Source organism: Meriones unguiculatus, chromosome 8 (genome assembly GCF_030254825.1).
Source record: "Meriones unguiculatus strain TT.TT164.6M chromosome 8, Bangor_MerUng_6.1, whole genome shotgun sequence".
In the NCBI taxonomy this organism is placed as follows: domain Eukaryota; kingdom Metazoa; phylum Chordata; class Mammalia; order Rodentia; family Muridae; genus Meriones; species Meriones unguiculatus.
Genome location: NC_083356.1, coordinates 46,710,268 through 46,737,301, shown reverse-complemented (window position 1 = coordinate 46,737,301; position 27,034 = coordinate 46,710,268). Strand labels below are relative to the sequence as shown.

The 27,034-nt window shown below is 39.9% G+C and overlaps 1 protein-coding gene and 1 long non-coding RNA gene across 4 annotated transcripts in view; one reads left to right on the top strand and one right to left on the bottom strand.

The window, feature by feature from the left end:
• Samd12 (sterile alpha motif domain containing 12) overlaps positions 1 to 3,438 on the bottom strand; it is a 435,546-nt gene extending 432,108 nt beyond the window's left edge. For both annotated transcript variants that reach the window (XM_060389418.1, XM_060389417.1), the window contains exon 1: positions 3,286 to 3,438. In XM_060389418.1, the coding sequence (XP_060245401.1) occupies positions 3,286 to 3,298 (13 nt within the window). In that variant the 5' untranslated portion in view covers positions 3,299 to 3,438. The remainder of the gene's footprint in view (positions 1 to 3,285) is intronic.
• The window catches only part of LOC132655827 (uncharacterized), a 196,390-nt gene continuing 172,039 nt past the window's right edge, over positions 2,684 to 27,034 (top strand). Inside the window, exon 1 of one of the 2 annotated variants that reach the window (XR_009593707.1) lies at positions 2,684 to 3,137. This is a non-coding gene — a long non-coding RNA (uncharacterized LOC132655827). The remainder of the gene's footprint in view (positions 3,138 to 27,034) is intronic. The other variant, XR_009593706.1, reaches the window with a different exon arrangement.

Genomic DNA, 27,034 nt, shown 5'->3' with positions numbered 1-27,034 from the left:
AACACAAGACATAAACACCTAAGGTAATTATATAAAGTACAGGCACTCATGAATGAAAAACAAAGCAAAATTCACAATTAAGAAACAAGAAGGATGTTCTTAAATTCAATGTGATATACACATATATGTGTATATGTATGTATATAGCACAGTAGCCATAAAATAGAAAACGAAAAGCATCCTTCTCCATGATAAATAGGAAGGCATACATTTAGCAAAATGAGTAAGGGCGCTTTTTGCAATTAACATTTTTACAAGTTCAAGTTTACTTAACAGGAGGGTTACACATTATAAAAACCTTCTAATTTGTTACTAATTAGAGAACGTGGCTGGCATGAATAAGTAAAATGTTAGAGTGTAAAACAGGTGCTAAACAGTGAGGCCTTCTTTTTAAAGGAGAGGAATGGTGGAGAGTGAAAATAACATTTATACATAACCTTTGTCCTAGGAACCATTATAAAACCTGTCCTCTTCTACACTGTTCCAAATAAGCAAACAGTAGCAAGCCATTTTTTTTCTTTCAGATATAGACATGAAAGCCCAGACATTCTTACATGTTATATTCCCTTTCAAGTTCCTCTAATAAAAATTCCTCTTTCCCTGACTTACTATTTCTCAGTAAACATTACTATTTCTCAGTGTAAACTGGTCATTGTTTGTTCTTGACTTGGGATTCTATATGTGATGGTCATGCAGGATAGGGCATTTCACACCCTGATGTTCTAAGTCAGGGCACAGGTTTCTAAAAAGCAGCACCAAGTACCATTTCCTAAATCTCAAATGAGTACTAGGAGGACAACATCATTTTTAGCAGGAGATGAAACTAGTGTTTGTGTCTTCAATCATGGCTTAGAGAGGGTACCATTCCTTAAATAAATAATTAAAACTCCCCTTATATGGCATTTGGACACCTAAGAAAGCTTTGGGCACTCTTATGGAGTCCATTTAAAAAGTTCCATGAATATTGTGCAATCCATGGGCAGTTTCTAAGGGCCAGCTAGGAGCCAAGTTCTGTGCTATAGTCAGGGAAATTGGAGAGCATGCTCTCCATCCTCCAGGGCTTCCGAGTCCAGGGAGAGATGCATTGAGTGTGGTAATTGTAGGGAAGATTTAAGCATTGGTACTAGGGAAGACCATAGCAGAAGGTCCCCATAGCTTGGAAAGGCAGAAGAGCTGGAAGGTCTGGAACAACTTCCTAGAGGAAATTATGTCTTTCCTGAGGCTTGAAGGACCACTGGGCAGTAACCAGGAAGAGCCTCCTTCATGCCTACAGAACTCTCTTTGCAAAAAAACAAAACAAAACAACAACAACAACAACAAAAAAGAAAAACCAAAAGCAAAAACAAAAAAACAACCTACAGGCAGCATCCCCCCACCCCCAAAGGAAAGTTTAAAACACTCCCTTCACCTATCTACTTCAGTCCTCATCGTGATTCAAACCCAGGGACTCCTGACTACTACACAGGTATTTCAGTCAAGAAAGTCACTAGAAAATAAAATAAGCTCTTAGAAGTCTATATGCACTTTCAGAACCCTTGTTTTTGTAAGGTCTGGCTTTACTGGAGCAATCAATCCCACAAGGCAAGAAATATGACTAATCCATTCTGTACTTCTCAGAGTGAACAGAAAAGTATCTTTAAGACAGTGTGGAGAGGAAGTGTCCCTTACTGACACAAAAGGGAGATCATAATTAATATCACCTGATGGGTAAAGTGGAAGGGTGGTAGAAGATAAACAGAGTTTGTCATCAGGCTCACTGACGAACTTTACTTTGGCTTTCTGTTTCTGTGCCTATCTATCTATCTATCTATCTATCTATCTATCTATCTATCTATCAATCATATATTTATCTATCATATATTTACCTATATCTATCATCTATGTACCTATGTTTCTATCATTTATCTGTCATCTATCTATATCTATTAATCTATCAATCTATCATCTATCAACCAATCTATCATCTATCTGTTATCTATCCACCTGCCTACATACTTGCCTACTTAAGGTAGGCCAGGTGTGTGTTGGGGAGGTGGATGTTTTTGTTGGTACAGTTGGGAAAGCTAATACTAGAGGCATCGGTCTGAGAAGCTCTGATCCTGAGATAGCCCAGAGGCCGTCATTCCTAAGTTTACAGGTGTTGAGTGTGTGAGCTGGGATGTTGCTACGTGAAGTAAGTGAAGGATCAGGATAGTTCATTTTCTGTTTCCTGCAGCAGACAGGTGAGGCAGAAGCAAGCCACCCTCTGGTTTTTCTTCTTTGTAGCCTGCAAGGAACCAGCTCATTTCCCTTTGGCAAGCAGCCTGCCGTAGCTGGCAACCATGCCTTCCTTTTCCTGCTTCAGCCCCCTCTAACCCTAAGTATACTCGGGAACCATAATTCTGGAAGTGAAGATAGACTCTTCATATAATCCCACACTCATTTCGTTTCAGCTCATCATAGAGGTGCAACGAGACCTCTAATTTGACATCAGAAACCCTACTGCTCCACATGTGCCGTTCCCTGCTGGAACTAACCTGAACAGAAAAAAACTGTGCTCTAAAGCAAGTGAACGTGACATGAAAAACTCGGATCCCTCAAAAATTGCCTGACCCAGCTCTTAACGAGAAGTTCAAAAACAGTCAGGGCTGTGCAATCAAAATGGCAAATTCGAAGTCCAAAATTACACGGAAGGCAGTGAAAGAGGAAGGCAGTCTTCAAAGAAAAGGATTTCCCAATCCAAGCGGCTGGCTTGCACTTTGATTCTGTGAACTTTGCTAACCCTGGGCAGGACTACACAGAGACAGGTGTAAAGACAGCCCCATCCTAGGGGCACAACTGTGCAGCCGCTGCTGGGTACACACAGCGAAGGGTCCAAGCTTCTAAATGACGCTTCTGGCTACAGACCTTTCCCACGTGTAGGTGGCAAAGAGAGCACCCCCAGTAATGTGGCCACCCAGCCCATCCTGGCTGGAAGGGGCCAGGGAAAGGGGTCAAGTCAGGGCTGTACTCTCGTGCTGGACTTCCCGGTTTTCCACCCATTTCCAGCACATCGCCTAGGACTGGGAGCGCTCTTTCCTCCTACCCTGAAGTCCTGCGCACCTAGACGTCTCTCAAAGGCAAGTGAATCAAGTGCATCTTGGCCTTACAGGACTCAGGTGAGTGCCAAGTTATACAAGGGAGAAGGGGCCCTCTCGCCGCCACCCCCTTTTCTCTCCTCCCCGCCGGAACCGAGCTTCAGCAGGGATGTGTAGATTGGGATGTGCGGGTTAAGAGGGAGCTTAAAACGCCCCAAGTGTCCCTTACCTTCCACAGCCATTCTCTCAGAGCTTGCCTAACGCATGCATAATTTTCTTGGCCGAGGTACTCCTCCAGCCCCGCGCTCCCCCCCTCCTCTCGCTTTCGCCTAAATATTCTGCGCTCATCTGTTCCAGGACCAACCTGCTGCGGTCACGCAAAGCGAGCAGCCGGCTCCTGCTCCGCGCGAGGCTGCATGGGAGTTGTAGTCCGTTCTCTCTGCCTCCTCTAGGAAGTCTCCCCACTTGTACCGTGGGGCTCCATTCTGCCTCTACAGTGGGATCTTATAACTAGATATCATGGCATCAGACTGACTATCTTCTCTTCTGGGGACCTCGGTAGAGAAAACCCAGAGAGTAATGACATTTAGGAGGACTACATCTCCCAGGCTGCCGTGCGCCTGGCTTCTTTCAGCTTTGCGAGGAGGGACCCGTGATTGAGATCTTAGCTGTCAATTAGAATCTCTTAGGCACCTAGCAGTCTTTGGGCAGGAGATGGCGGGGCAGTGGACAGCCAAGAGTTCAGGGGTGCTGTGCTCTATTGGGAGGCAACTCGACCCTCAGCTTACTGGGTCAGTGAGGAGAGGCAGACTCGCCGGCAGCCTGTGGCCATGACCCTGGGCCAGAGACCCACTGCACAGGGTGCGGTTGAAACTTGTCCTTAAGCATCCTGAAATGTTTGGGGTTGTGGGGAATCCCTCCGGAAGAGGCAGCTTACTTCCGAACCTCTTGGATGTGGTTAGGGTTAAATACTGATGAGGATTGAGGAGTGGCTTTAAGATCTCCCAAAGACAATATCCTAAAGAAGTTGTTAAGATTACATTAGAGGACATCAGAGTATGGGTCAGCAGGCTGTCAACTTTCCTGGCTAGCGAGTCCTTTGGGTGCCTGTGATAGAGTCTTATAAGGAACACAGTTCGGTTTCTTTCCACCTCTGAACCTATGACTTTTCTCAGGCTGACTTGTAGAAAGAATAAAAGGGGAATTACGTGTATGGCAGAATCTCAGACTTGAAAAATATTGATGAAAATTAGACTTCCCGGCAGTCTTCTTCTAGATTCAAAAATACAGGCACACTTATAGTTGGAAGGGATAAGGAAATGTTCATGGGAACCTCTGTAGTGAGTTAAGACTTTAAAGGACTTGAGCTCAGATACGTCTATTTTTGGTGAAACCATGCAGACCTCAACTTTTCTCTCCTTTTGCCACTGTTTTTGTTTTCTCTTAAGCGTCTTTGCAAAAGAACTCTAAGGAAGTAATTCCAGAGTTCTCATTCTTCCATAGACACCACTGACTTTTATTATCTTAATCACCAGAAAGATATTCTCAAGTCAGTTTTGTTTCTGAGTGGATATGTGCACACCTGTTTTTGTTCTTGTTTCCTGGTTACTAAGTGCAAGCATAATCCTCCTGTGCGGTGATGTAACTGTGTACAGATAATTAAAAACCTAGCACGCATTAAACGCCTTTGATGTTGGTTTGATCCTGAGTCTACAGAAGTGGGTTCAAATCAAACCTAAATCATTCATTCTAGATACAAAAAAAGAGACCTGTCCATTGAGGAAGAACCCATGAGAAAACAATTTTATATCATAATATGCTACTGAGCATTGAAAAGTATGGTTAGAACTGAAATACAGCCTTTTCCTTGTGGGTTAGTGTATGTAACATTATCAGAGAGCTGAGTTTCTCATTAAAGTGAATGGATGAAAAAGACAGTCAGAGGACAGGCCCTGCCAATAGTTCTTGCACATGACTGTAGAACACATGCACCTAGGTGTCCAGGTGTCACCTTAGGACATTTAGCAACTCCATAGCAAAAGCTTAAAGTTATTAACATATTTTCAAACTTTCAATGATTTGGGTGATATTAAACCTTTAAAACCACTGTTTTAAAATCTATTGTTAATGCAAAAATTCATTTTAGTTCTTTAACAGAACTAAAATTCATTTAAGTTTTCATTATCGTTCTTACTGGAGTGTTTACTAGTTTTTTTTTAGTGTAAGTAAGATGTGAAGAAAATACTAGTTTGAAACATTAATTAGCCTATATTGAACCATTTTCAAACCAATCAAAGGACAAATTTTATGTGGATGAACATATAACCTTCAATGAAAAAGGCGTCTTTAATTGTGGTTAAGTGTTAAAGCTATCTGGATTCTCAGTCTAGGCTTGAGAATATTGTCCTCACCAGAATAGCCAAAATAAGAACACAGAAATCCCTAAACCCTGAAGACCATGAGTTGTCAAGAATTAAATATTAAATGAATTACTACTATATACAAGAATGTTCGCTAACTTTTCTCATCACTGTGACAAAATATCAAAGAGTATCAGCTTCATGGAGGAAAGAGCTTGTTTCCACACTCTTGTGGTTTCAAGGGTGTTTTAGTCCATAGAGCAAGGAAGAAATGATGGTAGGCTCATGGAATAGAAAGGACATAGAGAGAAAAGGCCAGAATCAGGAAGGGCTATAACTCTTAAAGGCCTGCCTGCCACCAATGATACATTTCTGCTGGACAGACTTACTCCTGAAGTCTCCACAGTGGTTTTAAAATACAACTATATAGTAACACCAATTCAAACGTTGAGCCTGTGGGAGACATTTCAGGTTCAAACAATCACAGGGTGCCTCCCAGGAACCTGATGCTTGAACTAGAGGATGAGAAACACACTGAAGTCATAGGGACAAAGTAGAAGGCAGGGCAGAAGAAGGCAGGGTAGAAGGCAGGGTAGAAGAAGGCAGGGTAGAAGGCAGGGTAGAAGAAGGCAGGGTATTCCTGGTAGTTGTTTACAACACATGTGCAAGCAGAGTGGGGAAAAGACCATAAACTGCCAGGAAGGGTCTAGGAAAAGATGTTCCTGTCAAGGGACAGAGAACTACCCAAGAGCACAAATGCCTTGTGTCCTATCCATAGGGCTCTGGCTCTCCCTGAGAGTAAAAGGAACTAATGAAGAGTACCAAATTGGACAGCAAAATGTTCAAATTGTCCACTAAGAAATTACAAGGTTTCTGCATAGCTGAATCCATTCATAGAAGCTTACCAAAACATCACTCTGGAAGGGGAGTTAGTCTGATGGGGAAAGGATAGGAGCTCCACAAGGACCAAATATATCTGGGCACAGGGTCTTTTCTGAGACTGACATTCAACCAAGGACCATGTATGGATATAACCTAGAACCTCCACTCAGATGTAGCCTGTGGTAGCTCAGTAACCAATTGGTTTCCCAAAGTGAGGGGAACAAGGACTATTTCTAACAGGAACTCAATGACTGGCTCTTTGGTCTCCCCACCCCCAAGGGAGGAGCAGTCCTGTTAGGCCACAGAGGAGGGCTTTGCAGCCAGTCCTGAAGATACCTGATAAAACAGGATCAGATGAATGGGGAGGAGGTCCCCCCTATCAGTGGACTTGGAAAGGGGCACGGTGGAGATGAGGGAGGGAGGGAGGGACTGGGAGGAAATGAGGGATCGGGACACGGCTGGGATACAGAGTTAATAAAATGTAACTGATAAAAAAAAACCAGTAATAATAAAATAAAAAAAAAACAAAAACATCACTCTGCTTTCATTATCTTTCTCGAGTTATTTATTACTCGTATAATAATACTGAAGTGTCCACTAACGGATTTCATGGTCCAGGTAGCTACAGTGTGAGCATTGTGCTTTTTGTTTTATTTAGCACTGCTAACAACTGATACTGGGAGTCAGAATGTTCCTTTTATATCTAAGGAAATTCAAGCATTCAAGGATTGATGATTTGTCTGCCTGCATCCGGCTTAGCTCAGCCTGTGCACTGCTTTCTGGATATTCATTCTCCCCTTCTTTCCTATGAACGGAATCTTGATGGTCTTTTGAATGACTAAATGTTCTAGCCTTACTCTTGTGACTAAAGTCTGAACAACTGGGAGTAGTAAAAATTTTTCAATGAGATTTTTAAAATAGTTTTTTTAAAGGTGAAAATAAAAGCTAATATTGTTCAATTTTACTCATTCCCCATTCCTCCAGTTTCCTCCCTTAAAAAAAAAATGGACTTATGGTTGGAGCTTCAGCAGCCATCTTGGACCGTTTGTTAATTTGTGTGGTTAGTGACATAGAAGGCAGAAAAGAAAGAACAACAACAACAAAAAATAAAATAAAATAAAATAAAACAAAACAAAAACCAGGGGTACTTGATACTATCTAGCCCATCATGTATTAACTATCTCTGGAATTTTATAAAAGATAATAAAATTTGCATTTTCATTAAAAGATTGTCATCTTTGCCTGATAGACTAGGATCAGAAGGAACGGGAGGAGGACCTTCCCCATCAGTGGACTTGGGGAGGGACATGGGTGGAGAAGGGGGAGAGAGGGTGGGATTGGGAGGGGAAGAGGGAGGGAGCTACAGGGGAGATACAAAGTGAATAAACTGTAATGAATAAAAATAAAAAATACTAAAATTAAAAAAGAAAAAAGATTGTCATCTTTGGTAACTTTATCAATAGGAAAGTACGTTTTTTATATTTTTAATATTTGTTTTATTTTCTGTTCATAAGCATTTGCCTGCATGTAGGCATGTGGTACACATGCATAGGACATGTGGATGCTGGGAATTGAACTGTGGTCAGCAAGATCAGGAAGTGTTCTTAATCACTGAGCGGACTTTTCAGTGTAGCCCTTAAGCACAGTATACATAAGTACCAATATACATAATTATAGCGAGAAGAAAACTCTAGAGTTCATCTTGTTTCTTCCATAATTATCCTGTATGTTTCCTAGTTGGAAATTGTTAAACATAAATGTTTCAAGTACTAGAAATGAGTCTCATACTTTATGCATGAATTTACACATTCTATCATAATTTTGCTTACATGGTAAGTACTCAATAAATAATTTATTATACTTAATGTCATTTTATTGGCACTTAATGATCATAAGTGCCACATTCTGTACACACACACACACACACACACACACACACACACACACACATATATATATATATATATATATTCATGACACTCATTTGAGATCATCAGGTATTGTTATTTCCAAAGAAAACTGAAAACTGAGGCTTAGTGAAATTGAATAATTTTCCCAATGTCCCAAAACACAAAATGATTTTATAGTTATTAAATATTACCTAAATATTGTAACTGTCCCTTTGGTTCCATGCACTATGTTTTTGCTCTCTGTGTATATATGTCTGTGTGGTGTGCATGTGTTCTTGTCAGGCATGTGAACTTTTAGGTGTGTGTGTGCGTGTGTGTGAACCATGCCAGAGATTGATGCCAAGTATCATCCTCAATCACTTTTTAAGGACAGGCATCATCCATTGAGCCTGGAGCATACCGATTCAGCAAGGCTGGCCTTGGGGTCATCTCTGACTCTACCTCTCTAACACTCCCATGACAGAAATGCACCACCACACCCAACTTTTTACATGTATACTAAGGATCTGAACTAAAGTTTTAATGCTTGCATGGCAAACATTTTACTTACTGAGCTATTCCCTAAACCCCTGTTTTCATTTACTTTTGATATACCAGTCCTATATCTGACTAATAATAAACTGTAATGCTTGTCCTGTGTGTTTATAAATGACTAATTAAAGTAACCCATGAATTAATTATATAACAATACTAAACCATTATTTTTCTAAAATTATTATATCTTAATAGTTTGTTTTTGTTTAATATTGCATGCTTTTTTAGGAGTACACATTTTTATAAACAGAATGTCTCCAACATGAACTCAGTGGCTGGCTCTTCGAACACACCCCCTGAGGGAGGAGCAGTCTTGCCACAGAGGAGGACATTGCAGCTAGTCCTGATGAGACCTGATAAGCTAGGGTCAGATGGAAGGGGAGAAGGACCTCCCTTGTCAGTGGACTGAGAGATGGGCATGGGAGGAGATGAGGGAGGGAAGGTAGGATTGGGAGGGAATGAGAGAGGGGGCTACAACTGGGATACAAAGTGAAGAAAATGTAAAAAAAATAGAATAAAAGTTTAATTAAAAAAAGAAATAACAAACAGGTTCATTTAAGACCTATTATTTCAAAATGACTTTAGAAAAGTAAAGGTTTTTCCTGATGCCATCAGGACAACACACTGTGGAGGAGCCAGGGAAAGTACAGTACTTCAACGGGGTCTGATATGGCTTGAACACAGCTTCGGATATGTCTCCCAAGCATTAGTATACTAGCTGCTTAGTTCCCAGCATGACAATGTTAAGAGATAGCTGGTCTCTTAAAAGAAGTGTCTATTGGCAGGTCATTAATTCATTGAAGGTATGGCTTTGGAATTACTTAATTAATAATTAAGTAATTAGTCTCCATTGAATCCCCATTATTCTCTCTTCCCATGTGAGTTGTCCTTCAATTTCCTGCTATGCTGTCCTCATTAAGGCTGAGCTGATAACCAGCGGCGTGCTCTTGAGCCTCCAGTACTGTGAACCAAGTATCCTCTTTTCTGTGTACCTCACCCATCCTCAGTTATTTCATTATAAAAGCAGAAGTGAAATTAACATGACAGTTCGGGGTGTGAGATCATGGGAGACATTGCTATTGTTCTAGCTTGGTTTGGAGGGTGACTTTTAAGTGATGTGGTCTAAGACTTGAGTTCTTGCTCTCACTGTAGGTTCAGGACTACTGAGTGATAGCTCTGTCCAAGCCCAAAGCCTGGAGCCTGAAGCCTGTGTAAGCTCTATCCAAGCAGCTACCTGGGAAAAGATAGTTTGGACAAAAGAATAATATGTACAAAGGATTAAGAGAAGAAATGAAAACATGCAAAGCTTAGAAGTTAAGCTGCTAGCAAGGCCATACTCCTGAAGCTTCCCAGAAAGGACTGTCCCATGCTGGCAATCTGTGATGTTCCCTGGCTTGCAATAACATCCATCCTTGTCCTGTCTTCATTGCTGTATAGCCTTAACCATGAGTGATTCTTTACCTCTGGACATCCCATCTTTCAGAGAGTGCTGGTGACTGTCCTTTGAGCCTACCTAGATCCTAGACTCAACAACCCTACTTCCAAATAAGATCATATTCACAGATGCTGGATGTTAGAAATTTGATGTTTATTTTTGGGGAATCACAATTCAGCTCACAATAGACCCAATTTCTCTACCATATTTTAGAAGCCATGGCATTTGTCTTCGAAGGCTGTGTCTGAGACTCCAGCACAGAGCCACCTAGAAGCTGGTCATGTTTGCAAACTTTTGGATCCTGTATTAAATCTACTTTTTAAGAAACTCCAAAATGTGTAGAAATAAGTCTTGTCCATGATTTTAACTAATGCTAACATTTGAGATATACTTCAAAGGAAGATAGCAAATGTAAATTTAACTGTAATTTAAGCTTAGATATGGGACTTCATTCTCAAAAAGGGTTCAGAAGTAGGATCCATGTGAGTGTGTGTGTCTGTTTATGTGTGCATGTGTGTGCACGTATGTCTGAGAGTGAATTTATGCATTTGTGTATGCATGTGTGCACATGTGTCTGTACGTACCTGTGTGTTTGTGTGTATGTGTGTGAATATTTAGGAATACTTGAGTAGAGAGAGGGTAATTTACTCTGTGCGATAGTGTAATGGAAGAAAATCACTCATTAAGGTGCTAGTAATGTAGAAGGCTAACCTGTACAGTCAGAAGGATGAATAATTCAGGTCCCTCTCAAGTCATTTACCAGAGAAATCAATAAAGTGCTGTTCTTACACCCCAAAGTCATCACTAACAAATTTCATTTTCTGTGAATGCGAGTAAAGTGGGGGAACAACAAGGCATACCCTTGAGTCTGTAATAAGCTCACTAGGTAAAATCAATGTGAAAACATGGGTAAATGACTTTGTACAATGTTTACTACATTTGTGGAAATGGCTGACTCCATAATTCTCTCTCAAAGAATTTCTATAGAAGAATGACTCTTGGCATAGCTTAAAAGATGAAAAAAATAATAAAAAACTAAAAAAAAAACAAAAACAAACAAACAAACAAACAAACAAAAAACCCCCAACACTCCAGCCCAATACAGTGCTCCAGGCAGGAGAGATAGGAAGTTAGTTACTAGTAAATTAGCATCTTTTGAATAACTAACTTAAAAAATAAGAATGAGTGTGTGTGGTTAGATTCCCAGAAAATCAGAAATGAGGAAATTTTTCCTTGAAACGCTTTAAATTATTAAAAAAGTATGGGCTAGATGATACTGTATTTTCACTCTTAAAGACCAACTTCCCATTACGCCAGAGAACACAGAGTAGAGACTACGGGGATATATGCTCAGCATCATTCTGCCAGGTGAGGAGGTTCACATGTAGAACCTGGGCACATGGAAGGCTGAGGAGGAGAGCTGTGAATTCCAGGGCAGCATGAGCTGGTATGCTATTTTTTAAGTTTTTATATGATTTAGATCTCTGTATAAAGTTTGGAAGAGAGACAGACTAAAGTCAGCACATGGAGCACTCAACTATGTGCCTAATGATAGCCACCATCCCTGGGCTTGTATTCTTGAAGATTGGGTAACTAATGCAAATCCAATCAGCAGGCTTTCCTCTCTATCCCTCTGTCTCTATCTCTCTCCTGTTCTCTCCCTGCTACTCTCTTCTCTCTCTCTCTCTCTCTCTCTCTCTCTCTCTCTCTCTCTCTCTGTGTGTGTGTGTGTGTGTGTGTGTGTGTGTTCTCCTACATGCTATGCTGTTGCAAAAAGAATGAAAATAGTTGGGCTTCTGTGATGCAAGGTGAGAAAAATCTGTCTAACAGTGGTCAGAAAGTAAAATTCTGGGAGAATTCAATCAGTCAGAGGTAGGCAAAAAGTCTCCTTGAATATGGATGACTGATTACTGTCTTCATAAATCTGAAGGCATGATCTAGGGCTCTATCTTAATGTTCACAAATGCAAAGAGGGAAAAGAAAAATGAGACGTAGCTTGTGATTTAGGTAGATTGTATCTGGGAAGGTAAGCCCACAGCTCACCCAAGATGTGCCTGTTCAAGACAAGGCAAGCAGCAATTGCAACAGTAGGCAATGTTTCCCATGTGCCTTTTCCAGACTATACTATACGGTAGTAAAAATGCAGCATTTGGAAACTGTTTCCGTGGGGGCAGAAGTGTAAGTGTCATGTATTCTTGAAAACGATGAGCTAATTTTGCCACCCAGTTGTTAATGTTAATGAAATAATATTCACCAGGTGACATAGGCGATGCAGGGACATGTCTACTAAAGTCACCACCTGTCACCACATACAACTTTTCTTTTTTTTTAATTAAATTTTTCTTTTTTAAAAATATTGGTTACAGTTTATTAACTTTGTATCCCAGCTATATCTTGCTCCCTCATTCCCTTCCAATCCCACCCTTCCTCCCTCATCTTCTCCCTACCCCTTTCTAAATCCACTGATAGGGAAGGACCTCCTCCCTTTTCATCTGACCTTAGCTTATCAGGTTTCTTCAGGACTGGCTGCAATGTCCTCCTCTGTGGCATAGCAGGGCTGCTCCTCCCTCGGGTTGGGGGGAGGTCAAAGAGCCTGCCATTGAGTTCCTGTCAGAAATAGTCCCTGGTCCTCTCACTAGGGTACCCACATGGATACTGAGCTATCATGGGCTACATCCGAGCACGGGTTCTAGGTTATATTTATACATGGTCCTTGGTTGGAGATACAGTCTCACAAAAGACCCCTGTGCCCAGATATATTTGGTCCTTGCGGAACTTCTGTCCTCTCCAGGTCATACTAACTCCCCCCTTTTTTCATATGATTCCCTGTACTCTGCAGAAGGTTTGGTTATGAGTCTCAGTATCTGCTTTGATACACTGCTAGGTAGAAACTTTCAGAGACCCTCAGTGGTAGGCTTCTGTCCTTGTTTTATCCTACTTCCAATGTCCATCCCATTTGTCTTTCTAAGTGAGGGTTGATCATCTTACCCAGGGTCCTCTTTCTTGTTTATCTTCTTTAGGTGTACAGATTTCAGTATGTTTATTCTATCTTATAGGACGTTTGCTCAACCATATTTGTAGCAGCTTTATTCGTAATAGCCAGAACCTGGAAACAACCCAGATGTCCATCAACGGAGGAATGGATACAGAAATTGTGGTACTTTTACACAATGGGATACTACTCAGCAATTAAAAACAAGGAAATCATGAAATTTGAAGGCAAATGGTGGGATCTAGAAAAGATCATTCTGAGTGAGGTATCCCAGAAACAGAAAGACACACACAGTATATACTTACTTATAAGTGGATATTAGACCTATAAGATAGGATAAACATACTAAAATCTGTACACCTAAAAACATACAATTTTTCTAAGGGTTTTTCTTACTCTCTGGGCTTGTTTCAGGAAGAAAAAAAAACAAAAACAAAACCAAAACAAAACAATATACACTGGTACAAAGACTGCCCAAGGCCCTGGCTTCTTATGGGAACTGCCTTATCACTTCTACCACACACTCCTTTCAAGGACATAGCGATAAAGTAGAAATACCCTGGACCTTGAAAACAGATTTGTGCTCAAAATCTGTGTTTATGTATTGTGGAGTAGCTAGGAAAAAAAAAAAAGTAATTATCACCTCTGGCTATGACTTTCTCACCTGCATGGTGAACAATTGTCCATTTTTGTAGGGTGGTTGGTTTTCTTTTTTCTCTTTCCTTTCTTCCTTCCTTCCTTTCTTTCCTTCCTTCCTTCCTTCCTTCCTTCCTTCCTTCCTTCCTTCCTTCCTTCCTTCCTTCCTTCCTTCCTTTCTTTCTTTCTTTCTTTCTTTCTTTCTTTCTCTTTTGACAGGCAGTATTTGTGTATATAACCAACTATCCTAAAATATGAGAGCTTCAAATGGTGAATATTTATCACCTCATGTAATTTCTGTGGTTTGAAGAGCCATAGACCCCAGCTAGGAAGATATCTCAAGAGGTAAGTTGCTTATAATGCAAAATGAGTCTTGAATTTCACATTCCCAACACCTACATACAAGCCAGAGAACAGGAGCAGGCAGAAACAAATACATTTTAAAGATTCTGTGGCTAGCCCATCTAGCTAACTTGGTAACATTGTAAACTCCAGGATTGGTAAGAGACTGTGTCTCAAAGGATTATAAGGAGAAGCAACTCGGGAATACACTGTTGGCCTCGGAACATTATGTTGCCCTCATCAAGGAGTAGTACCCAACACACACAATCAGAAAATAAATCAGCTGTGTGGTTCTGACACTGGCTCCTTTGTAAGGCTGCACTTAGCATGTCTTTCAGGACTGTATTCATCTGAGGGCTTGATTTGGGCTGGAGGAGGATCTACTCCAGGCTGGCTCCCCTCATATTTTAAAGTCAGCACTACCTGTTGGCTGGAAACCTTCAAACCTTGCACACAGACTTGATGGCTGTCTTATAGCGGGACTGGAGAGAACAAAGAGTTAGCCACAAGTCTTACCTGCTAAAAGCAACATGGAGTCTAGTCCAAACCCAAGTGACAAGGAACAGACTCTTTAAAGTGTCTAAGAATGTACATGCATTATACTTCTATAAGAAGTATCATGGTTAAGATTTTTGTGATAGAAATTATGAATTGAGTAAATTGCATCAATTATTTTTCTTTTAAACTATATTTTTAAACTGAATATATGATTGCATCTTTTTTGTTTTTCTAAATTTAATTTTATTTATATATTTATTTATTATAATTTATTCACTTTGTATCCTCACTGCAGCCCCTCCCTTGTCTTCTCCCAGACCCATATCCCTTCCCTTTTCTCCCCCTATGCCCTTTCCCTGGTCCTCTGATAGGGGAGGACCTCCTCTCTTTTTAACTGACCCTATCTTATCCAGTCTCATCAGGCCTGGCTGCATCATCTTCCTTTGTGGCCTGGCAAGGCTACACTCCCAGGGGGAGGTGATTAAAGAGCAGGCCACTGAGTTCATGTCAGAGACAGCCCCTACTCGCCTTGCTAGGGAACCCACTTGGAGATTGAGCTGCCAAAGGGCTTCCTTTGAACACGGGGTCTAGGTCCTCTCCATGCATGGTCCTTAGTTGGAGTATCAGTCTCTGCAGGTGTCCCTGAGCCCAGGTATTTTGGCTCTTGTTCTCCTTGTGGAGTTCTTGTCCACTCCAGGTCTTTCTACCTCCCTTTTATTCCTTAAAGATTCTAGCACTCTGCCCAAAGTTTGGCTATGAGTCTCAGCATCTGCTTCAATACCCTGGTGGGTAGAGGCTTTCAGAGGTCCTCTGTGGGAGCCTCCTGTCCTTTGCCTTGTCTTCTCCTACTTCCAATGTCTATCCTGTTTGCCTTTCTGAATGAGGATTAAACATCTTCCCTAGGGTCTTCCTTGTTGTTTAGCTTCTTTAGGGCTATAGATTTTAGTATGTTTATCCTATATTATATGGCTAATGTCCACTTATAAGTGAGTATATATAATTTATATCTTTCTGCTTCTGGGTTACCTCACTCAGGATGATCTTCTCTAGTTCCCACCATTTGCCTGAAAATTTCATGATTTCCTTGTTTTTAATAGCTGAGTAGTATTCATTGTGTAATCGTACCACACTTTCTGTATTCATTCCTCTATTGAGGGACATCTAGGTTCTTTCCAGATTCTGGCTATTACGAATGTATCTCTTTCTAGGCCACTCCTTCAGTAGTTTGTATGCAGCAGCTTCTTCAATGCATTAACTGTGGCTTACTCTGTGTTTGTTTTGGGCTAAGCATTTTGTATGGGACATCCATTAATATTCAAAATGAGATGGAAATGGTTATCAGTCTTCTAATTTAATTTTAGTTTAATAAATTTTACGGGAAGTTCATAGAGAGTTTGATAAAGCTAAGAATTGATATAAAGTAGTCCATTCTATCTTACTATATGGGTCTTTCCACTAACCAAGACTCCCGAATTATTTCTGTGAGATATTTCTCTTCCAAAATTTATTTGCTTTGGATTATATTGGAAGTGGAATAAATACTTCTTCTGTCATGAAGCCTATAGTCCCAAGCCATTCTTTCAGATCTAGAATGTTGTAAAAATATTCTCAAACAATAGTTCGCAGTGTGAAAGAGGCAGATTCTTTCTGTATTTTTTTTTTTAAATTCACCATTGGGTGGCTACCCACATGGTGCCTGTGGTTTCTGATACTTTTGTTTGTTTGTTTGTTTGTTTTTTCAAACTTCAGATTTGTCCTTGAAATTTTCGTTTTTGAAGGTTTTACAGTCTTATAAAGGCTTGAAAACCATCAAATAGATGTTAACAGAGGTCATCTGTGTTCTGAAATCATGATTACATGCATCCCCACTCTCCTGCTTTCTCACCATACTAAAAGTTGGTGATAGTTAGTGATCATATTCATTCCATTCTCATCAACTGCTCTCTTGACTTTTCTTCCGACATCTCTCAACCACTGTCCTCATTCTAGATTTGATAAGAACTGAAATTGAAAAATAGTAGCAGTTGTTTAACAGATCTCTGGACAGCTTCTTCTAAATCATGTTGTATCTATCCAATAGCCACATAAATCTCTAAGAATGCCTTTCTTAGTAATACCACGCTATTGTTTCAATAATCCCTTTAGTTGAGTCTGCCATTTTTCATATAAGGGATCCTAGGAGGATTAGCACATATCAGTAGATAGTGTTTTTTGTTTTTTCAGATAACAGTCTAAAAGTTTTCTTTACCAGTAGACTCTGCTGAAGACTTTGGTATGCAAATATGTGTAATGTGATTCATTCCAAGGGAGCAGGGGATATAACCTAGATCTCCTCTTGTTTTTTTTTTTTTTGAGAGGAAGCACAGATTTCAGGTCATGAAATTCTCTTGGCTTATACACGTGAAAGATCTTTCATCTCACTATGCCTCTTTTTTATTTTTCTTATTTTGTGATGAGCCCTCTACCCACCGCAATGTACTTTAATATATCAAGTCCAGAGACTCATTTTTCACTAGGGTGTTCCTATCTTTTTTTAATCCAACTCTGGTCTCCCAATAACCACTGCTTCATAATGGCAAAATATGTTATTTTATGTGTGTATCATGTAGCTTAAAAACAAAACAAACATAAACAACAACCTCCCACAAAGTACTGAGGGGTTCTAAATGGGCATTGTCACAGAGAATGTGAAGCCTTAGTGACAATCTTCCATACCCTTCTCAGAGTCTGTCTGTCCATCCACTGTGTGTGTGTGCCTGCACACATGCACGTGTGCCCGTGCATACATGTGTGCACACATAGACACAAACATAAGCTCATGTGTCAGTGTCTGTGCCTGTGATAACATCCTTGGCTAGACGGTCTACTTTGAGCACATCAACCTGACGTTTCTATTCTTTATATATCTATTGGACCATCTAATCTTCCAGCCTTCTCTAGAGGAGTTCTGTTGGCAATTTCAATTTTCCTAATTAGGACATTTCACCTAATTTCAAGCCATTTAGTCCATTGCTATATCCTATATATCCTATATAGAAATTCCTTTCGATCTCAAGAAATGAATACAGTCACATGAGAGGGGTGAGGTGTATTGGTCTGTGCCATATCTTCACATAACTATCTGTCCTCTGCCTCTTGGAAGGTTACCCCAAAGACATACCTTAAAACACCTCTGAAAAGCATACAGCTTGCTCTAATGTTATTTTGTTACCCAGAAAGAAAACCCTAATCAAAAATAAACTGTTTTCTAGCTAATTTATAATTTGCAAGACAAATAAAAATCTCCTGGAGATATCTCCATCCCTGATCTCAGGCTGTATATAGAGCAATAGTAATAAAAACTATGCATTTTTAGGCATAGACATGGTTTAGGCATAGAAACGGAATGGTGGATCAATGGAATCAAATTTAAGACCCAGAAATGAACCTACACATGTATGGACACTTAATTTTTTTTTTTTTTTTTTTTTTTTTTTTACAAAGAAGCCAAATCTATACAACGGGAAAAAAAAAGATAGCATCTTCAACAACTGGTGCTGGTCTAACTGGATGTCTGCATGTAGAAAAATGCAAATAGACCCATATTTATCACCCTGAACAAAACTCATGTGCAAGTGGATCAAAGGCCTAAAAGTAAAACCAGACACACTAAATATGTTAGAAGAAAAAGTGGGGGAGAGCCTTGACTTCATTGGCACAGGAGACAACTTCCTGAACAGAACACCAATAATAAATGGGACCTCATGAAATGGAAAAGCTTCTGTAAAGCAAAGGACGCTGTCAACAGAACAAAACAACAGCCTACCAACTGGGAAAAGATCTTCACCAATACTACGACCAACAGAATATATAAAGAATATCCAGACTATATAAGGAACTCAAGAAATTAAACACCAGCAAACCAAGTAATCCAATTAAAAAATGGGGTACAGAACTAAACAGAGAATTTTCAACAGTAGAATCCCTAATGTCTGAAAAGTATTTAAAGAAATGGTCAGCATCCTTAGTCATCAGGGAAATTCAAATCAAAAGAACTCTGGGATTTCATCTTACACCAGTCAGAATAGTCAAAGATCAAAAACTCAAGTGACAGCACATGCTGGAGAAGATGTGGAGAAAGATGAACCCTCCTCCATTGCTGGTGGAAGTGCAAACTTGTACAACCATTTTGGAAATCAATCTGGTACTTTTTCAGAAAACTGGCAGTAATACTACTTCAAGACCCAGTTACACCACTCCTGGGCATATACCTGAAAGATTTTCAACCATGCAAGGAAATCGTGAAATCCGCAGGCAATGGATAGAACTAGAAAAGATTATACTGAGTGAGGTAACCCAGATCCAGAAAGACATACATAGTATATACTCACTTATGATTGGATATTAGCCATACAATACAGGATAACATCACATAAAACTCACAGACCTAAAGAAGCTAAGTAACAAGGAGGACCCTAGACAGGATGCTTAATTCTCTTTCAGAAGGGCAAATAGAATAGATACCTGAAGAGGTTGAAGAGAGGAATAAGACAGAGCTTAACCATAGATGTCTTCTGAAAGGCTCCACCCAGCAGGAGAATGAAGCAGATCCTGAAACTCACAACCAAACTTTGGGCAAAGCACAGGAAGTCTTATGGAAGAGTGAGGGAATAAAAAGATCTGGAGGGGACGAGAGCTGCCCAAGGAGACCAATAAAGCCAACAACTCTGGGCTCAGGGGGACCTGCAGAGCTGGATGCACCAACCAAAGACCATGCACGGAAAGGACAGAGACCCCCTGCTCAGACATAGCTCCTAGGCAGGTCAGTCTCCATGTGGGTTCCTGAGTAAGGAAAGCAGGGGTAATCTCTGACATGGACTTGGTTGCCTGCTCTTTGGTAATTTCCCTATGGCAGGGCCGCCTGGCCAGACCACAGAGGAAGAGGATCCAGGCAGTCTGATGAGACTTGATAGGCAAGGTTCAGATGCTATGGGAGGAGGACTTTCCCTATCAGTAAACTAGAGGAGGGAGTAGGGGAAAGAGGGAGGGATGATGAAACTGGGAGGAGACGAGGGAGAGGGCTACAATAGGGATATAAAGTGAATAAATTATAAAAATAAAAATTAGACTAAGAAAAAATAATTTGCAAGATAACTTCACTAATATAAAGTTCTAAACAGTAAGTGCTCTCAGCTTTTTAATTTTTTTTACTATTATAATTTATTCAATATGTATCCCAGCAGTGGATAATCACACCCTCCATCCCTCTTCTCCCTCTATGTCCCTCCCCTAGTCCACTGATTCAGCAGGTCCTCCTCCCCTTCTATTGGACCCTAGCCTATAAGGTCTCCTCAGGGCTGGTTGCATTGTCTTCCTCTGTGGCCTGGCAAAGCTGCACCCCCCAGGGGGAAGTGATCAGATAACCTGCCACAAAGTTTATGCCAAAAAAAGTCCCTGCTCCCCTTACTAGGGAATGCACTTGGAGACTGAGTCTATAGGCTATATCTAAGCTGGGGCTTTAGGTAATCTCCATGCATTTTTCTTGATTGGGTATCATTCTCTTCATCGCCCCCAGGACTCATTTTTTATGACTCTGTTGGTCTTCTTTTGGAGTTCCTGTCTCCTCCAGGTCTTTCTATCTTCCCCTTCTTTCATAAGATTCCCTGCACTCTGCCCAAAGTTTGGCTATGAGTTCCAGCATCTGCCTTGATATCTAGATCAGTAGAGTCTTTCAGATGTCGTCTGTGCTAGGGTCCTATACTGTTCCCTGTATTCTCCTTCTGCCAATGTCTATTGCATTTGTCCTTCAGAATGAGGATTGAGCATCTTCCTTGTTGTTTAGCACCTTTAGGAGTATAGATTTTAGCATGTTTATTCTATATTATATGGCCAGTATCCACTTATGAGTGAGTATATACCTTGTGTGTCTTTCTGCTTCTGGGTTGCCTCACTCAAGATGATCTTTTCTAGTTCCCATTATTTTCCTGCAAATTTTATGATTTCCTTGTTTTTAATAGCTGAATATTATTCCATTGGTAAATGTACCACAATTTCTGTATCCATTCCTCCACTGAGGAATATCTAGGTTGTTTCCAGCTTCTGGCTATTACAAATAGAGCTGCTACGAACATGGGTGAGAAAATGTCCATGTATCATTGAGCATATTTTGGATATATGCCTAGATAGCTGGATCTTAAGGTAAAACTATTCCTAATTTTCTAAGAAAGCAGCAGACTGATTTCAAAGTTTTTGTACAAGTTTACATTCCCACCAGCAGTGGAGGAGGGTTCCCCTTTCTCCACAACCTCTCCAGCATGTGTTGTCACTTGAGTTTTTCATCTTGGCCATTCTGATGGGTGTAAGGTGAAATCTCAGGGTGGTTTTGATTTGCATTTCCCTGATGACTAATGGCATTGAGCATTTCTTTAAGTGTTTCTCTGCCATTCAGTATTCCTCTATCGAGAATTCTCTGTTTAACTCTGTAACCCATTTTTTTTTAATTTGATAACTTGATTTGCTGCATTTTAACTTCTTTAGTTCTTTATATATACTGGATATTAGCCCTCTGTCAGATATAAGGTTGGTGAAGATCCTTTCCCAATCTGTCGTTTGTTCTGATGACAGTGTCCTGTGCTTTACAGCAGCTTTTCAGTTTCAGGAGGTCCCATTCATTGACTGTTGCTCTTAGAGCCTGTGCTGTTGGTGTTCTGTTCACGAAGTTGTCTTCTGTGCCAATCAGTCCAAGGCTCTTCCCTGCTTTTTCTTCTAACTGGTTTAGTGTGTCTGGTTTTGTTTTAAGGTCTTTGATCCACTTAGACTTTAGTTTTGTGCAGGATGATAAACATGGATCTATTTGAATTTTCTGCATGTAGACATCCAGTTAGATCAGCACCATTTGTTGAAGATTCTATCTTTTTTCCATTGCATTAATTTTGCTTCTTTGTAAAAAATCAAGTATCTGTAGGTGTATGGGTTTATTTCTGGGTATTCAATTTGATTTTAGTGATCCACTATTCTGTTTCTATGCAAGAACCATGTAGTTTTTATTACTATTGCTCTGTAGTATAGCTTGAGATCAGGGATAGAAACACTTCCAGAATTTTATTGTACAGGATTGTTTAGGTAATTCTGGGTTGTTTTTGCATATGAAATTGAGAATTGTTCTTTCAAATTCTATAAAGAATTGTGTTGGTAATTTGATAGGAATTGCATTGAATCTGTAGATTGCTTTTGGCAGGATGGCCATTTTCACTATACTAATCCTACCGATCCACGAACATGGGAGATCTTGACATCTTCTGCTACCTTCTTCAACTTCTCTCTTCAGAGACTTGAAGGTTTTTTCATACAGGTCTTTCACATGCTTGTTTAGAGTCACACCAAGATACTTTATGTTATTTGTGGCTATTAGAAACAGTGTTGTTTCCCTAATTTCTTTCTTAGGTCTCGTTTTTTTTTTTTTTTTTTTATACAGGAGGGCTACTGATTTTTATTTATTTTATTAATTTTGTATCCAGCCACTTTGCTGAAGAGCGTTTATCAGCTAAAGGCATTTTCTGATATATTTTTTTTGGGGGGTCACTCATGTATATCATTTGTGAACAGTGAAACTTTGACTTCTTCCTTTCCAATTTGAATCCTTTTGATCTTCTTTAGTTGTCTTATTGCTCTGGCTAGGACTTCAAGTACTATGTTGAAGAGATATGAAGGAAATGGGCAGCCATGCCTTGTCCCTGATTTCAGTGGGATTAAGTTTCTCTCTTTTAGTTTAATGTTGGCTATAGCCTTGCCATATATTGTCTTTACTATGTTTAAGTATGTGCCTTGTATGCCTGATCTCTCCAAGACTTTAAACATGAATAGGTGTTAGATTTTGTCAAATGCTTTTTTTGGCCTTTAAGGAGATGATCTTTTTTTTTTTTCTCTTTGCTTATGTGGTGGATTACATTGAAGGATTTCCATGTATTGAACCACCCTGCATGCCTGGGATGAAGCCAGCTTGGTCATGATGGATGATATCTTTTATTATTGGATTTGGTTTGTGAGTATTTTATTGAGTATTTTTGCCTGAGCGTTTATAAGAGAGATAGGTCTGAAATTTTCCTTTATTCTTGGGACTTTATGTGGTTTAGGTATCCAGGTGATTATGGCTTCATAGAATGAGTTTGGTAATGTTCCTTCTGTTTCTATTTTTTGGAATAATTTGAAAAGTACTGGCGTCAGCTCTTCGTTGAAGGTCTGGTAGAATTCTGTGCTGGAACCATCAAGCCCTGGGAGTATTTTGGCATGGAGACTTTTGATGACTGTTTCTATTTCCTTGGGGGATATAGGACTATTTAATCTATTTACCTGATCTTGGTTTAGCTTTGGTAAATGGGATGTATCAATAAAATTGCCCATTTCATTTAGATATTCAAATTTTGTGGCGTATAGGCTTTTGAAGTATGACCTAATGATTCTTTGAATTTCCTCAGTATCTGTTGTTATATCCCTCTTTTCATTTCTGATTTTGCTGATTTGGAAAATTTCTCTCTGCCTTTTAGTTAGTTTGGCTAATGGTTTGTTTATGTTGTTGATTTTCCCAAAGAACCAGCTCTTGGTTTCATTCATTCTTTGAATTGTTTTATTTGTTTCTAATTTATTGATTTCAGCCCTGAGTTTGATTATTTTTAACTGTCTACTTGTCTTGCATGTTTCTGCTTCTTCTTCTTTTTTTTTTCTAGAGCTTTCAGGTATACCATTAAGTTACTTGTTTGAGATGTCTCAGAGTTCTTTCTGAAGGCAATTAGTGCTATGAACTTTCCTCTGAGCACTGCTTTCATTGTGTCTACAATATTTGGGTAAGCTGTGCCTTCATTTTCATAGAATTTTAGGAAGTCTCTCATTTCTTTTTTTATTTCTTCCCTGATGCAGCTGTCATTGAGCAGAGAGATATTTAGTTCCCATGCGTGTGTAGGCTTTTTGTTATTTCTGTTGTTGATTTCTAGTTTTAGGTCATGGTCTGATAGGATACAAGGGATTATTTTAATCTTCTTATATCTGTTGAGGCTTGCTTTGTATCTGAATATATGGTCAACTTTGGAGAAAGTTCTGTGGGGTGCTGAGAAAAGAGTGTAATCTTTTGAGTTTGGGTGAAAAGTTCTAGTGAGATCTATTAGGTCCATTTGATTTAGGACCTCTGTAAGTGTCTTTATTTTAATATTTATCTTCTGTCTAGATGATCTGTCCCTTGGTGAGAATGGAGTGTTGAAGTCTTCCACTATTAAGGTGTTGGGATCGATTTGTGATTTGAGCTTTAATAATGTTTTATTTATGAATGCAGGTGCTTCTATGTTTAGGCCACAGATGTTCAGGATTGTGATGTCCTCCTGGTGGATTTTTCCTTTGAGAATAAAGTGTCCCACCTCATCTTTTTTGATTAATTTTGGGTGAAAGTCTATTTTATTAGATATTAGGTTAGATACTCCAGCTTGTTTTCTGGGTCTGTTTGCTTGAAAAATCATTTTCCAGCTCTTTACTCTGAAGTATTGGCTGTCATTGTTGCAAAGGTGTCTTTCTTGGGTGCAGTAGAATGTCAGATCCTGTTTTCACAACCATTCTGTTAGTCTGTATTTTTATTGGAGAGTTGATTCATTGATATTGATAGATGATAGTGACCAATGAATGTTATTTCCTTTTATTGTGGTGTTGGTGGTGATAGTGTCTTTATTTTCTTTTGATTTTTTTTTGTTGTGAGGTTATCTATGTCCTGTGTTTTCTTGGTTATAGTTGATTTCATTAGATTGGAGTTTTCCTTCTAGTATCTTCTGTGGGGCTCGGTTGCTGTGTAGATATTGTTTAAATTTAGTTTTGTCATGGAATATTTTGTTTTCTTCATGTATGTTGATTGGAAGTTTTGCTTTGTGTAGTAATTTGGTTTGACATCTGTGTTATCTTAGAGTATGCATGACATCTGCCCAGGCCCTTCCAGCTTTCATAGTTTCTGTTATGATAGGACTATCTTTGTATGTTACTTGGACTTTTTCCCAAATATATATATATTTTTTTCCAAATATATATATATATATATATATATATATATATATATATATATATATATATATATTTGTTCTGTAGATTTAGTGTTTCGACTATTATGTACCATGAGGAGGAGTTTCTTTTCTGGTTTAGTGTACTTGGTGTTCTTGACAATATTTTCTGGACCTTGGGGCCTGGGATCTTCTTTTTCATTTGTTCTTATTATTCTTAGATTTCATCTATTCATGGTGTCCTTGATTTCTTGGATGTTTAGTGTTTGGGAATTTTCCCAATTTTATTTTTTATTTGAGTGATGTATCAATTTCTGCAACTCTATCTTCAGCACCTGAGATTCTCTCTTCCATCTCTTGTATTTTGTTGGTGATGCTTACATTTTGTGATTCCTGATCTTTTCTCTAAGTTTTCCAGCTCCAGGGTTTTCTCTGTTTATGTTTTATTTATTGATTCTAATTCTATTTTCATGTCTTGCACTATTTCCTTCATCTGTTTGAGTGAGGATTCCTGACTTTCCATGATGGCATCTATTTTTTTTATTTGTTTCCTCTTTATGTGTGTGGCTATATTTGCCTGTTTTGTTTGTTTGTTTGTTTTTGTTTTTGAGAGAGCTTTGTTCCTTTCTTCATTATATGCCTCTGTTTGGTGGCTATTTCATTGAGAGTTTTGTTCATTTCCTCTTTATGTGCCTCTAATAACTCTATAAGCATAGCTTTAAAGTCATTTTCCTGTGTTTCTGATGAATTAAAATATGCATTGATTTTGGGTTTTGCTGGTGAAGCCATGATACCCTGATTTTTGTTGGATATGTTCTTATGCCTGCCTGTAGCCATCTGATGGACAGTAGCCTTTCCTGTTCATTCCTGGAGCCTGTAGTGCAGATTGGGTCTATCTTTCTCTGGAGTCTATTGTATTCTTCAGGAAGATGGGAGAGATCTGTGGGTTTGAGAGTGGGTATCGGTGTTTCAGATGCAGCTAAGGGAGGAAGGTGGCGAGCGAAACGTGCAAGTGCAGGAGTGAGTGTGAAGGTGCGCCTGTCTGGAAGGGTGGAGTGTGAGGGAGAAAGGCAAGCACAGTTTGTGGCGCTAGCCCTGTTTGAGGTGTATTCAGTTAGCAGGAGCAGTAAGGTTGCACAGGTGCCCTGAATGGCTCAACGGCCCACAGGCCTGTCTAGGAATTCTGCTCCAAGCACCCAAATCTGTCTGGGCTGCACCATCTTGGTTCCAGGAATTGTTTGGTTGGACTCCACTGGGAGACCAACAGAACAGGGGCTTCAATGTTGAGCTTGCTGTCCCAGAGATCCCTATGTTTCTCACAGCGGGGAATGTGGGTGGGAGGGATCAGATGTCTGGCTGTTAATATAGAGGGACCCCGATGGGGGGGCTCTGTAAGCACTCTCTTGCAGAAGCTCTCACTCTCAGGCTTGTGTGGGAAGCGCTGAGGGCCTGAGAACTCACTTGCAGGTGTGTGTGGGAAGCACAGAGGGCCTGTGTGCATTCACTTGCAGGTGTAAGCAGTAGTCTCAGAGAGCCCACAGATTTCTACTCTCAGATTTGGGTTCCTTGTTTGGCTGTTGGAGTGAGGAGCCGCCCTATACCTGTGGTCTCTCTGCTGCTGTGCTCTCTGCTGCAGTGCAAAGTGCAGTTCCTCGGACCCCTGGAGATGTCCATGGGGGGTCCTGGATCCGATCTGTCTCAGCTCACGGGTTGTACTCTCTAGCTTGGGAATCCTCGAAGTTGATGCTCTGGCCAGCCGCCCATCTACTCACCAGTTTTGGAGTTTCGGGTTTTCTGCCCTTTAGAAACAGTGTGCACTAGTTGCGGCCATCTTGGAGAGCCGATCTTAGCTCTTTTTTAAACTTTGATCCAGATAACAAAGAAAGGTGTTGTGTTTCTTCTCAAGACGGTTTTCTTCATCCTGCAAACAGGACATCTGAGGAACCTTTAAAGAAAATAGGCAGTCCAGCCTTGAACATTTCTCATGTTAGAATTAGCCCGAAAGGGTGTCTACCCATTCATCTGTTTGGGTGTTTGTAAGACAAATATTTGCTGAGCAACTATTGCATGCCAGTGACTATGTCCTCAGAATGTCTGAATTTCCTGAGAATAGACTATGAGATAGGAAATCCTGAATTAAGTATCATGGAACAATATTTTTGGAAGATGGTACAGAGAGAACTGTGATGCATAACACAGTTGCAAACAAGATCCAGTCCAACCCTGCCAGAAACTTTGTGCCTGAGAGTACTTTTTATCCTAAGAGTACTATTTTGTTGTCTATTTGGCATAAGCTGGAGTCATTTTGGAAGAAAGAATCTCAATTTAGAAAATGCTTCCACCAGATTGTCATGTGGACAAGCCTGTGGTGCATTTTTTTGA